At 47.1% G+C, this 16332-nt stretch overlaps 1 protein-coding gene across 1 annotated transcript in view; it reads right to left on the reverse strand.

Annotated features, from left to right (window-relative positions):
- sh3gl3a (SH3-domain GRB2-like 3a) overlaps positions 1-16332 on the reverse strand; it is a 29603-nt gene that overhangs the window by 5169 nt on the left and 8102 nt on the right. Inside the window, exons 2-6 of the mRNA XM_084436957.1 lie at positions 3551-3619; positions 3023-3095; positions 2717-2860; positions 1259-1392; positions 976-1134 (exon numbers count right to left, since the gene is read on the reverse strand). Coding sequence (XP_084293083.1) covers positions 976-1134; positions 1259-1392; positions 2717-2860; positions 3023-3095; positions 3551-3619 — 579 coding nt within the window. The remainder of the gene's footprint in view (positions 1-975; positions 1135-1258; positions 1393-2716; positions 2861-3022; positions 3096-3550; positions 3620-16332) is intronic.

Below are 16332 nucleotides of genomic sequence, written 5' to 3' on the forward strand. Positions count from 1 at the left end.
CACACACACACACACACACACACACAGAACAAAGGTCACACTTATGACAACATTGAAGTCATGGCTTCCTGAAACCAACTGATCTCATGCTGATAATGACATCACCTGTGAATGAATGACTAGCTAGGATACTCAAAATAGGAAAGTATCCAAGACTAAAGCTTAATTTATACTTGTGTCGTACGACAAATGTCTGTCGACAGAAAAAAGTTGGGCTGACAAAAAAAGTTGAAAAAGTTGACCGACATTTAGCATTTCTACTTCAGCGAAGTGTCTGATCACCTCCATGGTAACTTGCAGATGCGTGGCTGATTGATCCATGGCAACGAACGTGCCTTCTATCTAGCTATCCAATCACAGCTGTGCGCCGAAAGCGACGGCGTCTGCGACATTAGAAAGTTTGGAAGGTGCAGGACCCCCCTGTCCCACACAAAAAAGTGTCGACAGTGACGTCGTTTCTGTCTGTCGACACTTTAAAAAGTGTCGCACGACGACGTATAAACTGTCCTTAACTACGCGGTATCTGCTTACTGACCTTAAAGTCGCACAGAAACGGACGTTTGAGATCATCTAACTTCTGTAGTTTGACGTACTTCCGACGCAAACAAGCTATGAGGGTGGGACATAATATTTAGAGGAATTTGATTGGAACATTGACAAGTGGACGGGTTTTAAGAACTTTCGACAGATTCGATAGAAGGATAGCGTTGATTGACGGGTGGATGTTGTGAGATTATTGGCCTAAAATCTAAGGTACCTGTTGTCGTCATTGCACGTGACCTACCATTTTCCAGGAAGTAAGAAATGATATACTGTACTTTGATATAAGATTACAACAAAAGTAGAATTTGGTAAAAATTTTTTGGCATACATCGTTGAATAGGTGACAATATGACCAATTATGTGAACCAAAATGGGACAGAATGCTTTTTTCATTTCTGTGCGACTTTAACTACGCGCTATCTGTCCACTCACGTCGTTCTCCAGGAAGTTGAACATGCTCCGCTCGGCCAGGTCCTTGCTCTCCTCGAACTTCTCGACGGCCTGCCTGATCTCCTCGTCCGGGATCTTTCCCTGGCGCTTCTTCTTGTAGTCGAAATCTAACCTGCGCCCCTCCAGCTTCTTCAGATGGTGCTGCCCAGGGAGAACAAGGGGGGGTTAAACGCAGAGAATATAACCTAGGTCGTTATTCAGCGTTTATTTTCCTAACGCCGTGATGACGATGTAATGTAGGAACTCCATCTTGTGTGCGACTGACTGTGATCTCTTTCAGGTCTTTGTCTTGTAGGGTCTGCAAGGGGTCGATAAAGTTCTGTTTGACGCTGATGTCCAGGGCGTCTTTCACGTCGGCCATCTGTCTCATGGCGTCGCCCATGTCTGCCAGAGCACAACCTAGGGGACAGAACACACCGAGAGATGGGGTCATGTTTAATATCCAAACCCTCCCCAAGGGACATCCTAGGAAGCAGCAGTTGTGGACTGTCTTACTCTATCCACCAGGAGTCAGAGTTCAGTCTCTCTATGGGCCTTTGCACCGGGCAGTCCAGTCCAGGGGTCGTGAGTCTGACAGAGTGTGTGACTGTGTGTGTGTCTGTTTATGTGTGTGTGTGTGTGTGTGAATGTGGGCCCCGTCCCACCTGTAGGTGGAGCAGGTGAGCCAGCTGGCGTCTCTGATAGATCCTGGAAGATCTCATCTCCAAACAACAGAGCAGGTTGGGACTCATGACTCATACTTACTGTAAATCAGACTTTTATTTTCGAGTTTGCTTTTTTTATTTCTTTTTTTTTAAATCAATCAGAAAAACCAACCATAGCAGCAGATCTTGTTGTAGTAGGTCTCAGTCTTGGTTTATTGTGTGTGTGTGTGTGTGTGTGTGTGTGTGTGTGTGTGTGTGTGTGTGTGTGTGTGTGTGTGTGTGTGTGTGTGTGTGTGTGTGTGTGTGTGTATGTGTGTGAGTGGCTTCATAGTCGTGTGGTGAGGATAGGAAAGTGTCCCGTCTTCAGTGTTCACAGAGCAGAAAATCGTGAGTACAGTATCTGCTTAGTGTCCTGTTCTGTGTGTGTTATTGCCTGTGATGATGTCTGCTATGTCTGCTATGTGTGCTATTTGTGCTGTGTGTCATATATGTATGGTAGGTCTGTTTGTCCCTGCCTGAGGTATGCTAGTCTGTTATAATGCTTGTCCTGCTTTAGTGACCGCCTTTAGTGTCACTAATGTGCAGCTGTTTTCAGATAAAACCAGCCTAGCTCTGGCTCATATGCAGCTTGACTGTTGATTTGTGTAAATTGTCCCTGATGATAAATAAACCAATATGAAAATGAAATCTACCAATGCTAGTACAGTAGTACAGTAACACGTACTACTGTATTTTACAGTATCTACTGTAAAATGTCAGGAATGAAACGGGCAGCATAGGAACTAAACCTTTGACTGTTGTAAATAGGATGTGTAGTCAATTAGTCTGGTGTGGCAATGTAAGTGATATGTGATGTAATAAGTGTGCGCGTGTGTGTGTGCGCGTGTGTGTGTTAGGGCCGGATATTGGTAAGGACCTCATGATACGTATTGATAGGAGGAGCTGGAAAATCACTACAGTATTGTGGGCAAAAAATATCGCAATACTCAGCTGTATCGATTCTTCTGTGCACAGTCCTAGTGTGTGTATTTGTGTGTGTGTGTGTGTGTGTGTATGTGTGTGTGTCATACGTCTCATACCGAAGACGGACTCCTCCCCCAGCTCACGGCCGTAGCGTAGCATGCAGTCTCCCAGAAGCCCCTCTGGCTGGGGATAGCCTGTGGTCTTCACATGGCCTCGCATCTTAGACACGGTGTTCAACATGCCCAGCTTGGCCCTGGACGCTGGACAGAAGAGGAAACCCCAACGTCAGTCTGGACCAACATTCACCTCAATAACATCACCCACTTTCATTTAAAACGCTGTCTCGTGGTGTGACACCCGGTTCTGTGTGAACATCCTCCATGTTATGTCAATGTGTGGTTATCCTGTGAATGAGGTCTCACCTGGGTTGGGTTGGAGGTATTCTGTTGTTTTGGCCAAGAGGTCAAATACTGATTTGTTGGTGACCTCAATTTTCTAAACAAACATAACATTGGCAACACATTAATATCTCAGTCTACTGGTACACCGCTAAATCCACTACACGGTAAACTAGAGGGGAACTACAAGGTAAACTACTTATCCAACCCAGATAGCAAGCGGATCTGGGCCATATACAGGCCAGATCTGGCCCTTGTGGCTTAGTTCCGGCCCATATATGGCCCAGAATCATTACACATCCGCTTGCTATCTGGGAAGGGACCCATGGGGTGTATGGACAGATGATGTTGGTGGATAAGATAAGCCGAATCAGATGTTTTGTGCCAGCAGACAAAAGCTTGCACCCCAGCTGGTCCCGGGCCCAGGACTGAACACTAGTCACTGGTGATTAGTCATTATCACTACTGTCATGCGTTCATCACGGGGCTGAAGTGTTCAGTGTGGGGCGGTCTTCTGAGGGGTCTGGTTGCTAACGGGGGCTCGGTCGTTACCCTCTCCATCTCCATGAACTCCTCATCAAGCTTTGTCCCTTCAGCCCCACTTATCTTCTCACTCAAGAGCTGCAGAATAGAGAGAGAGAGGGGGGGGGGGGGAGAGAGAGGGGGGGGGGAGAGAGAGAGGGGGGAGAGGGAGAGAGAGGGGGTGAGAGAGAGGGGGAGGGAGGGAGAGAGAGAGGGAGAGAGTTGAGTTGAGATCCAAACCCATCAGGAATGAGGGTCGTTCAGATCTCTGTACAAAATGTAAATATTAAGAAATGTTCATAACTCGTCCAAATACCCCAAATTTACAAAATATTTCACTCAGAATAAATCACTAAATACCCTCTATAACAATCAGAAAGGCATTGAAATCACAATCAAATGACCAAAAATACTTGTGTTTTGTGCTAGACATTTTGTCATGTTCAATTTGACGGCTACTTCCTGTTTGGACACCCATTGGGTTGACGGTTGGGATCCCTACAGGTTCTAGTGTGTATGGGAGAGAGTAAAGGTCAGGTAGACTGCGTTGGTTTGGGGGGGGGGGGGGGGGGGGGGTAAGAGTGTGTATTAATAGCACTTTCTTCTGTGCTCTACTGCATCTATAGGCAACTGTTACATGCCCACCATTTCCCTTAAAGAGATGACCACGTTATTGAGACAAGTGCTACTATAGATCTCAGTTAAGCCTAGGGATTTACTTGATTTAGTTAGTAATGAATTAAAAGCCCATATGTAATATGCCACTGCATATTACTGTTTTCCTTTTTTTCATATTCCAAAAAGAGAAGTTGCGAAGAACCCACTCAATATATAACAAGCAACAGTTTTAGGATCACTATGTAGTCCTATTTTGTCATCAAAAGTCCACGTCCTGTGAGAAGTGTGAACAGCTCTGAATCTTCGAAGCCCTTTTTCTCTGCTGAGTGATTTCAGCTGTACAAACATTCACAGAAGCATATCTTCTTCAAATATTTGCAGATTTCAATGTATGGCACATAATTTGCAAGCTTTCAGTGTACACATTCTGTACTGTAAAAAAAAAAAGTAAAAAAAAGTTTAAAAAAAAAAATACTGAGACCTTGCCCTACATCAGGCCCAAAGCTCCAGTGGTGGTCGGTATTGGTGGGTTCATAGAATGCCTCTGGCTTGCTGATTGACAGTCTGACAATGATGATGATGATGATGATGATGGGGGAGTGTGGGATGAAGAGGAAGTGAGCAAGGTGCCATGTGGAGCTGAGGACGCACGTGAGTCACACGGACGAAGCGTTGCTCTTTCCCCGTGAAACCACAGGAAGTGCAGCAAACGGAAAATCGCCGGAGAGCAATACTGGACCTTTTAGGGTATATAAACTGCACCAATACTGGACCTTTTAGGGTATATAAACTGCACCAAACAGAGCTGGACGAAGCGGGCCCAGAAACCTAGAGTGAAAGCCTTTCAGCTGCCGAGGACGAGGCACCTCTGGATTATTACCGTTCTTTGCACAAAAGCAAGTGGTTTGTGTTCTTCGTTGCTCCGGTACACGGCGGTGGTGATAGAATAGAGGTAAACATTCCCTAGACAACAAGGCGTATTGATACTGAGCGGCTTTGCAAATCTCTCCGCCTCAGTGGCCGTGACACAACAACAGATTCGCTCATGTACTGTGAAGCAAGCACACTGGTAGCCTTGTATACTAGCTGAGCGAAAGAGCTCCACCAGGTATTCAGGTGAGGACAGTGTGAGTCTGTTAGGGAGCCAGCGATGCCCCCTCTGTCGGTTGACAAGCTGATAAACAGCTAACGACGTCTGTCAGTTGAGTGACACGCTTGTCTGTTCGTTGCCGTCGTCAGAGTGACAGGGGGCCTCGGGCGGCACACACCGTACCAGTAGTCATTACACACCGTACCAGTAGTCATTACACACCGTACCAGTAGTCTTTACACACCGTACCAGTAGTCATTACACACCGTACCAGTAGTCATTACACACCGTACCAGTAGCCATTACACACCGTACCAGTAGTCATTACACACCGTACCAGTAGTCATTACACACCGTACCAGTAGTCATTACACACCGTACCAGTAGTTATTACACACCGTACCAGTAGTCATTACACACCGTACCAGTAGCCATTACACACCGTACCAGTAGCCATTACACACCGTACCAGTAGTCTTTACACACCGTACCAGTAGTCATTACACACCGTACCAGTAGTCATTACACACTGTACCAGTAGCCATTAAAACACCGTACCAGTAGTCATTACACACCGTACCAGTAGTCATTACACACCGTACCAGTAGTCATTACACACCGTACCAGTAGCCATTACACACCGTACCAGTAGCCATTACACACCGTACCAGTAGTCATTACACACCGTACCAGCAGTCATTACACACCGTACCAGTAGCCATTACACACCGTACCAGTAGTCATTACACACCGTACCAGTAGTCATTACACACCGTACCAGTAGTCATTACACACCGTACCAGTAGCCATTACACACCGTACCAGTAGTCATTACACACCGTACCAGTAGCCATTACACACCGTACCAGTAGTCATTACACACCGTACCAGTAGCCATTACACACCGTACCAGTAGTAATTACACACCGTACCAGTAGTCATTACACACCGTACCAGTAGCCATTACACACCGTACCAGTAGTCATTACACACCGTACCAGTAGTCATTACACACCGTACCAGTAGTCATTACACACCGTACCAGCAGTCATTACACACCGTACCAGTAGCCATTACACACCGTACCAGTAGCCATAACACACCGTACCAGCAGTCATTGCACACCGTACCAGTAGTCATTACACACCGTACCAGTAGCCATAACACACCGTACCAGCAGTCATTACACACCGTACCAGTAGTCATTACACACCGTACCAGTAGTCATTACACACCGTACCAGTAGTCATTACACACCATACCAGTAGTCATTACACACCGTACCAGTAGCCATAACACACCGTACCAGCAGTCATTACACACCGTACCAGTAGTCATTACACACCGTACCAGTAGTCATTACACAGCAAACAGCTCGGATCAGCTTCCTCTGGACAACTAATATCCATTGTTGACTTTTACCCTGTCCTCTCTCTCCCTCTCCCTCTCTCTCTCTCTCCCTCTCTCTCTCTCTCTCAGTCCTCAGGGAGATGTCATCAGCGGGAGCCAATCACGGGCTCAAGTTATGCTCCTGACTGGCTGTAATCCCCAAGTGGAGCAGACTACGTCAGGAGATGGCGCTGCCCACACTGGCCTGGGGGACCTGATACGACCGCGTTTCGCAGAAAAACCATCTGCATTTCGCAGAAGCCATTTGCATGTGACACGCACAAGTGGTGCTGTGGCATTCGGATTGAGATATGGCGTTAGAAACCCCACAGGAAGTCACAGAGTCTTGAGACGACGTCTAACATGATTCTATCAATCAATCAATCAATCAATCAATCAATCAAAGCTTTATCTGTATAGTGCATTTCATACACAGAGGCAACACAATGCGCTTTACAGAGAACAAGGGAGGTGGGCATAGGTCCCACCCCTACATATTCCAGAGGGAAGCAAAAAAAACAGTATCACCCAGGGGCCAGAAAGGTGAGATGTAAAAATTCTTCCCTGACCCCTCTCAACCAGACGATCGAGCAAGCTCCTGGAGTATGTTTGTCTAACGGCTAATTCTATACCTGGAAATAATGGTTTTAAGTCAATGATATCCCATCACCAATCTCACTTGTCTACAAGAACAGTGTCAGTTAAATTTGGGACCTGAGGCCATTCCCTGGCCACCATAAGAAGATTAAAATTCTGTGCATAGTGGGCTAATTCTGAAGAACTAGGCTAGTTGTCCAGCAAAGAATGTCAGGGGGGAAGCAGACCAATGGAAGTTGTGGGCTACTGGAGCAGCTCAGACTGACCCACAGTTACAGCCGACAGTAGGGCGGAGCTAATCCTCACACACTGGTCTACTAATGGTTTATAACCTGGGGGGGTCAGCGACCACATTACATGAAACATATAATGGGTCCCTTCAAACGCTCTGGCTCCACTGCTCTGAGCTGTTGCTGTATCTCACTCACTCACTCACTCACTCACTCACTCACTCACTCACTCACTCACTCACTCACTCACTCACTCACTCACTCACTCACTCACTCACTCACTCACCCCCCAACACTCTCTCTCACACACACACACACACACACACACACACACACACGCAAACAGTACCTGAATACAGTACAGCAGCACTATACAGCAGACCCTGGGGACTCTGGGTAATGCTACTTATGAACAAACAAGCCCAATATCAGACAGCAGGGCTAACTGTCTAGCCAACGGCCGATAACAGCTGTGATGCATTCTTAAACTGCTATTCCCATGATGAGCAAACCCAGACAATTTCCTCGGCAAGAGGAAATTGTGATAGCCTTTAGCCTCTTCGACACAACAGGAAGGAAATGGCTTAATAGCAGCGCTGTCTGTTCAACCTCAACCTCGTCTCTCAAATGCTTGAAGGGAGCAGTAGACTAGATAGAGAAACATCTCTATTGACTAATCACAGCCTCATCACAGACCTGCTTCTTCCTCCCAGAGCAAGTGTGATAATCGCTAAAAGTAGACCCGAGTCGCCTAAACACTGCCGCTAACACCCTACAAATGAATGAGAACAGAGAGCAGCATGCCCCTGTCATCAGCAGGGTAAATTTAGCAGCGTTAATGTGCCCTAGAACGCACAGGGTAACATGTTCCAATTAACAACCGGAGAGACAGGAGACAGACTCCTGATGGAGGACGCTAGGGGCTGGAGAGCAAAGCCAACGCGGACGAGATCGTCACCAACACAGCTTTCATACAGTAATCAACGTCTCGTTTGATGTCATCGCGCTCCTGATTGGCCTGATTGGTCATTTGAATTAGCGTGCGACTGGAAACACAAACAAGCACACAACCTCGTAGCGCCCCACAAATCCTACTGTCTATTGTTCATTGAATGGATCCTCGTTAACTGACGCATTGGCGACCGCTAATCTTTCTGGGGTCCATAAAACAACATAAAACAGCCTACAGTACGTTACAGTCGTGCAAGACTCGCTTGTTTTCATTAGCTTTTGAGGCTTGTTAGGCCATACATCCCTAGTCGTGTTGTGTTCGTTTATTGGACTGAATGTTAACTTGCACTTAATATTGTGTTTTGTATTTGTCTGTTTTTATATTGTAAAGCACTTTGGTGCAACTTAGGTTGTTACGTGAAGCATGCGTAAGCCTATCTGAGCCGGGCTGGACCGTGACACAGCGAGTGCGGACTCTAGCTAAGGCTGACCCCAGGAAACTGCGTCTGCTAGCGCCCAGGCTACAGGCTAGGGGTGGGCAGTTTACTAGAGGACAGAGCTCGGCATTTAGATAGGTTCCTTATAGCCTCGCAAATTCTGTCTGCTACTGTCTGCACCAGGTACGATTATGCAATTTGCGTGAGCCATCAACAAAGCTAACATGAGGCACAAGTACAGTAACTAACGTGCGTAGGCATGTTTCAGAATCGGCAAGATGGCCGCTGATCATCGCAAAACGAAAAAGTGGTCTGTGGCACCTTTAAATACTGTAGATCTACACTAAATACTGTAGATCTGTTTGCAGTCAGTGCACTTATTTGAAATAAAAATGGATCAAAATATTAATATTATTATCTCAAAATGGCATTTAATTGGCCCGAGTTATCAACCGCAGTGGAATCTGTTGTGGTCTGCTTAATCTTTGAGATAAACTCATAACACACACACAAACACACACACACGCACGCACGCATACACACACACACACACACACACACACACACACACACACACCTCAGCTCACAACCACATATGGTCATGAACCCAGTCGGATTTGCTAGTGACGGGCCAAGGTAGCAGTAAATGTGTGGTTGGTTTACTCTTTAACCGCCGCTATCTAGGGACAGATGTACTGTAGAACACAGCTTACCTCACTGGGCCAAACCAGGTCACATCATATCAACGCTAAACCAACAGTGTGGGATGTGTGCGTCGGGTTCTGCTAGATTATGGATCGATATTCTTCAGAATCTCTCTCAACCCCATAGTGAGCTGACAGACTCCCAATCCCCATCACCGATTGGCTGAGAACTCCTCTGGTGATTCAATTTGAGGAGGAAGTGATGCTAATCGTCATCAAACCAGCAGGCCTGGCCGCGTGTCACCACCGCCTCCTCTCCCTTTCTCAATGAGCAGCGTTAGTCACCAGGCCACGCTGTGGGAGGAGGAGGAGGAGCAGGGCCGACGGGCAGACCGGGCTGTAGGAGGAGGAGGAGGAGGAGGGGCAGCAGCATGGCAGACGGGCAGACCGGGCTGTAGGAGGAGGAGGAGGAGGAGCAGCAGCATGGCCGACGGGCAGACCGGGCTGTGGGAGGAGGAGGAGGAGGAGGAGCAGCAGCATGGCGCAGGGCTGTGGGAGGAGGAGGAGGAGGAGCAGCATGGCCGACGGGCAGACCGGGCTGTGGGAGGAGGAGGAGGTGGAGGAGGAGCAGCAGCATGGCGCAGGGCTGTGGGAGGAGGAGGAGGAGGAGCAGCAGCATGGCCGACGGGCAGACCGGGCTGTAGGAGGAGGAGGAGGGGCAGCAGCATGGCGCAGGGCCGACAGGCAGACCGGGCTCCAGGCCAGCAGCCCTCCTCTCTTATGTAAGCTGTGAGACAGACGGGGATCAGCTCAACAATGTCCGAGACAGCGGGGCGGGAGGTCAGACAGGAAACGGGGCGAGTGACCGGGCTAGACTACGCCGTGCCGCCGTCAGCAAATCCACCGGCTTTAACGGAAAGAAAACACGGAGCGGTACTGCGATCTCGTGGCTCGGGCTGACGAATCAGAAAGCAAAGCACCAAGGGAAAAAGTATTTTGGAACAATCTGAGCGTGCGGGGGTCGCTGCCTTGCGTCTCGTCAGATGCAATATACAGCCCCTCCAGCAGGGGGAAAACCAGTGGTTGTAGTCCGGTGACCTATGACCTGTCCGGACTGGCGGTATTACACTCGGCGAAGAGTGTGTACTAATTTGGGAAAGCTGCTCTTCCTTCTCTGGTGATCAATATAGATTGTCCTTTCTTTTCTTTCTAGCTTTTCCACCTTCCACTAACATTTTTCAGCGATATCAGCGGAAACGTTTCTTTTTCTTTGACAGCGGAAACAGTTTTATCCCCTTTAGCGTCCATAACGGTTCGCGTGAAATAGCACTTGCGCTCGCGTAAAGTTAGAATTTTTTGTCATGACACATGTTGCTACGCAAGGACGCATCAACATCACCTTGTGTAGCCCTGCGCAACTAGCGTAGCTCGCGTTAGCATAGCTTGCGTAGAGTATGAATGGGCCTTTAAGGTCAAAACCGTGCCACTGCAAAGCCGCAGCGCTGTTATTCCCACGGTCGTCCTTTCCCGCGCCATGCTTTTGACATATGAATGATTTTACATGAGACTGAAATGAGACTTGTTGGTTATTTAAACTATTTCCTAATTCCATTTTCCTAACCCTGTAAAAACATAATGTAAAACCAACAGATGTCTATGTCCACGCATTACAGTAAATAGGCTATTTACTGTGTTTGTTGTGTCGGCAAATATCAGCATAGGCTATATATAGCCTTCTCAGAATGACTCACAGCAATGGCCTACTGTACCATAAAATGCAAAAAAAACAGGGGCTTTCACAGATATTGAATATCTAAATATACTATCTATTTAAACGAATAAACAAATGACAAGCACACATCTTTGCATTACACTATAAACAATTAATAGTACTTAATATAAGTAAACCGAAATAAGAATTAGTTTGATGTCTTCGCCTCAGGCAAGGGAAGTCTATTTCCAGCGTCTGTTTATGAAAACAAAATAGTTCTGACTCAGAACCACAAAAGTGTTGTAAAGTAAATCAAATCAAACCAAAAAAGTAGGAGAATTCTTTTTTTTTTTACAATGGGACAGATAAAAAGACCTGAAGGAAAGAACTGTGATTATAATTTTGTGAGCGCAAACACCTCAGCAGCAAAATGGTGGACAGACTGAAATAGTGCAATAGTCGTGGGTGTGAATTGAACAACCACCAAGGGAAACTGCTGGGTTCCTTCTCATAACTTTAGTGATGCGTCATTAAAATACGGCCCACATGCAGCAGAAAATAGACATTCTCTATATTCCTTCAAATATTCTCGACTTGACTCAAAGTGGCACATTGTGTTATATGAAGGCACATTGTGTTAACAGTCAGAGTCATTTCTCAGCATGAGGTAGGCTGCTCAACGTTGCAGGTCGAAGGAATAAGCAATTCCATGGAGGTCAGCCTGCAGGTTGGAGTTCAATTCAATGGCATTAACACATAGCTCCCTATAAGCATATATATATATATATATATATATATATATATGTATATATATATATATATATATATATATATATATATAGGCATTGTTCATTTGATATGAACTCAACATTGGAATGGCCGGATTAACGCATCCCTGTCAACTATTAAAGGTGATCGGCTATTTCAATGGGGTGACCCAGCGGTCGATCGACGCGGTCACGGCTCTTCTATGTCCTGTCCCCACAGCGGTGGAATGAACTGTCTACTGACGTCAAGACAGCAGAGTCGCTGCACATCTTTCTCCTACCAGCCCAGCCCACTCCAGGAGAGACCAGATGGTCCTACCCCCTCAGCAGAACTGGGCCCAAGCCCCAAGGCTGCCCACAATCTAGGACTTTCCCTCCAAGGCTACAACTACAAGTCTAACTGGGTCACAGGGTAAAATTAGCCCTCACAGAGAGGCGAAATGAGCCCAATATGTCGGTCGAACCATTTCTAGGACAGCGGGGGTGACTCAGAGAGCTGTGATTGTCAGTGACGCGTTATGTGCCGAAACGACATGCATTCATTTGACATGCTGTAGGCGGCAGATAATATCACATGAGTGAGAGAGGGAGAGACAGAGAGAGAGAGACAGAGAGACAGAGACAGAGAGAGAGAAAGAGGGAGAGAGAGAGAAAGAGAGACAGAGAGAGAGAATAGAATAGAAAGTTTATTTGGGGTGTCTGCAGTGAGGGAGTCTTCAGGGTCAGTCTACTGCAGCTGTTGAGCCTGCTCCCACGTCAGGAAAGAACATGTTGTGGAACCTCTCCTTCGCAGTCCTGATGCTCAGCCATCTTCTGTCTCTGGATGGTGTGAACAGGTGGTAGCTGGGGTGGTTGGTGTCTTTTGCGATGGAGATGGCCTTCCTGTGGCAGCGTTGGTTGTAGAGATCCTCGATGGCTGGGAGCTCCACACCCATGATCTTCTGCGCTGTCTTCACCACCCTCTAGATGGCGTACCTGTAGTGGGCAATGGTGTTGCCATACCAGGCTGTGATGCCTCCAGTCAGGACACTCTCAATGGTGCTGTGGTAGAAGTTCACAAGTGTTTGTGTGCTCATGCCCCATCTCCACAGACACCTCAGAAAGTAGAGGAGGTGTTGTGCCTTCTTCAGGATGGCCTCTGTGTTGTGTGTCCAGGTCAGGTCATCAGAGATCTGCGTCCCTAGGAATTTGAAGTGGCTCGCCCTCTCCACTTCCTTCCTGTTCATGATGGTAGGGGCGGGAAGGGGAGGGGGGGTGGGGGGCTTTTTCCTCCTCTCCTGAAGTCCACAATCATCTCCTTTGTCTTGCTAGTGTTCAGGGTGAGGTTGTCTTGACACCATGTCAATAGGACTATGACACCGGGAGGAAGGCTGATTAAGGCCTAGATTAGGCTACACTACCTCCGAAAAAGACCTACCTTTGCGCCGAGCAATTACACTACCGGAGCCACGTTTTGGCGTTCGAAATTCAGAGCTGCGTTCTAGTGTAATAGTCAGATCCGGAGAAAAAACTATAGAGAGCTATAAACTATACATGCTGTGTTCACTTCACATACAAACAGGTGATTTGTGAGTTTGAGCTATAAGGTATCTTATTGGATACTATACTTAATATCAATTTGGAAATAAGAATAACGCCATAAATGTAGGATGAACCCAGCCCATCCTGCCTCGCTGATGTTAAGATCTCTGCATTGCTGCAGGAGATCCCATGCGGCAGGAAAAAAAGGGTGTCTCTACTTGAGACGCCGGGGAGGCTCCGCTGTTGCAGTGAGCCTGTCGTGGAGCAGGTGGTTAGGCTCCACGGCCCGGCAGGCGAGACGTGCCGTGGTTCCTGTGCGGCGGAGGCCAGCGTGCTGGATGCCTGCTTCCTGGTTCCACAACACATGCTGAAACTACTTTGGTAGCACTTTTTTTGAGGTTGCAGTGGTTGAAGTCTTGAAGAGAGGTTGAAGTGGTTGAAGAGAGAGAGAGAGAGAGAACGACAGAAAACGAGAAAGAACAGCTGTCGGTGACAGCTGGACTATAATTCACAGGTCTAGATTAGAGGCCAGAAACCCTACTCTTAATCCAGATTGATGTGATCTAATCTGCTCATTAGAGGACAGTAAATATCCAGGGCTATGGAGAGAGAGAAGCACAGGGAGGTATCTCCGCCAGTCTCTCCCAGCTACGCAGGCAGCCTCATCACACAGGAAGTTCAAAGGTCAGGCTGAATGAATGTACCGGTTCTCAGGCCTGATTGATAACAACGACCATACGTGACGTTTTTTAACATCCCATCAATGAAACAAATAGTACATTTCTCCACTGCTAGGCCTATTACATTAATGGTTTACTGTTTGATTGTTTGTCAGTCGCAGTGTTTCGCGGTGACAATAGGAGACTGAGTTTTCTTCCCCTGCTGCTTTCCGGAGGCTGTGCAACACAATGCGGTGTGAATGTTCTAGAAACACTTCAGTCCAGAGAGGAGTTTCGCACCGAAGGCTTCATTTCCTTCCCCTCAAACCCAGCAGGACAATGGCCCGGTTATGATCCCTCCCAGCAACCACAACTTCTTCTTTCATCGTCAGTGACAAGAAATAAACAGACAAGTAGTAGGGCTGGGTATCGAGTCGAATTTCAAGAATCTATTCGATTCAGAATAGAGGTTCAGAATCGATTATCACGATTCAATTCGATTCCATTCGATTCAATATCGATTCGGTTAGTGTTACTAGCTGTAACCTTAATTACATGACTGCCAAGTTATGCAACACATCAATACTAGGGCTGGGTATCGATACTGATTTCCAAAAATGAATGAATGAATGAATGAATCATTGAATGAATTAATAAACTATTCATTCCTTCATTTATTCATTCATTCATTATATAAAAGATCGATTTTGGGATTCATGAATCGATGAATCGATTTTTTAAACCCAGCCCTAACAAGTAGTGGACCTGAAGTACCTTGCAATACACTTAACACACGTGTGTGCACCCGCGCTCGCACGCACGCACACTACCGAAACATTGATCTTGGGTGTCCGTAGCATTAGGCTGTTCATGTACCACAAGCTTCCTCTTGGAGCATAAAAGCATCCGAGTACCCAGAAGACACTTCAGCAGAATCATGACTCATCACTCTCATTTCCCCCAAAGTCCACCCCGTCGTTTCCCTTCAGACATCCCTACAGTGGAAGACATAGGGAGACACACAGACGTCAACGGGATTCTCTCCCGTTTCCCAAATCCTCCTGGCGCTCCTCCCAGTTGGAAATCAACCCTAGAGAGAGAGGTGCCAACGCCTCGACCAACCCGGGCCAGCTCTCCCCCTGTAGATCTCTCCCGAGCCTCCTCCTATCTGAAGAGCTGGAGGAGCCAGATCTCATTATTAAGCCATGAATCAGCCCCAGGTCTACTGGGGGGGGGGGGGGCGGGGGGGGGGGGACGGTGTTTCCTCATCCAGCCAGAGAATGTCCCTGAGCTGGTGACAGACAGGAGGACCGTGAGGCAAACCATGCATATCAAATACCACCATCTGTAACACAGCCGGCCTGTCATGGCGGAGTGAATGAGCGCGAGGGAAGCCGATGGGTGTTTGGGTGTGACGGGGAGAACATCCATGTCCCGGTGGTTTAGTGATGAATGACGGAGAGGTCAGGAGAAGGTTGACGACTGGCCTGGGAACCAACGTGGGCAGGATACTGAGCTGCGATCCACGGTGACTTGGATACATACAGTATCAAATGTTCTCACTATAAACTAGGGCTGCACAATTAATCGTGAATTAATCGAAATGGCGATTATGACCTCCGCGATTAACTAATCGCAAAAGGCTGCAATTAATGTGATTAATAATTGTATTTTGATTTGAGTGTGCTAGGACTACACAGATGAATCACAGGCACTTATGCTGTCTGACCAATCACATGCGTTCCCGCTGAGTGCGCTGTGCGCAGCAATTTCACTGAGAAGACAGATAGCAGAAGGTCAAGACAAGTGTCACAAGAGTACCTGCAGCCGTGAGTAGTGAAAAAATGAGCGAAAACAAGGTCAGTGAGTTAGTAGCAAGAAAGGGATCAACGTCCGTGATTTGGGAGCATTTTGGTTACGAAGAAGATGATGTCCCTCAAGCCCAGCAGGTCATATGCAAACTGTGCAGAGCTAAAGCTATTACTTTGAAATATTAATCGCAATTATTAATCGCAATTACCATTTTGAAGCAAATAATCACAATTATTATCTTTTGTCATAATCGTGCAGCCCTACTATAAACGCTCTCACTCTATTCACTGGCTCTGTTCTCACTAGGTTCCCAAGCTGGGATATAACATGTCGTGGCTTGTTGGAACTAGCTCTCTCTTTGACAAAGGTCGAGGAACTTGAACTGG

Source organism: Borostomias antarcticus (assembly GCF_949987555.1).
Source record: "Borostomias antarcticus genome assembly, chromosome: 4".
In the NCBI taxonomy this organism is placed as follows: domain Eukaryota; kingdom Metazoa; phylum Chordata; class Actinopteri; order Stomiiformes; family Stomiidae; genus Borostomias; species Borostomias antarcticus.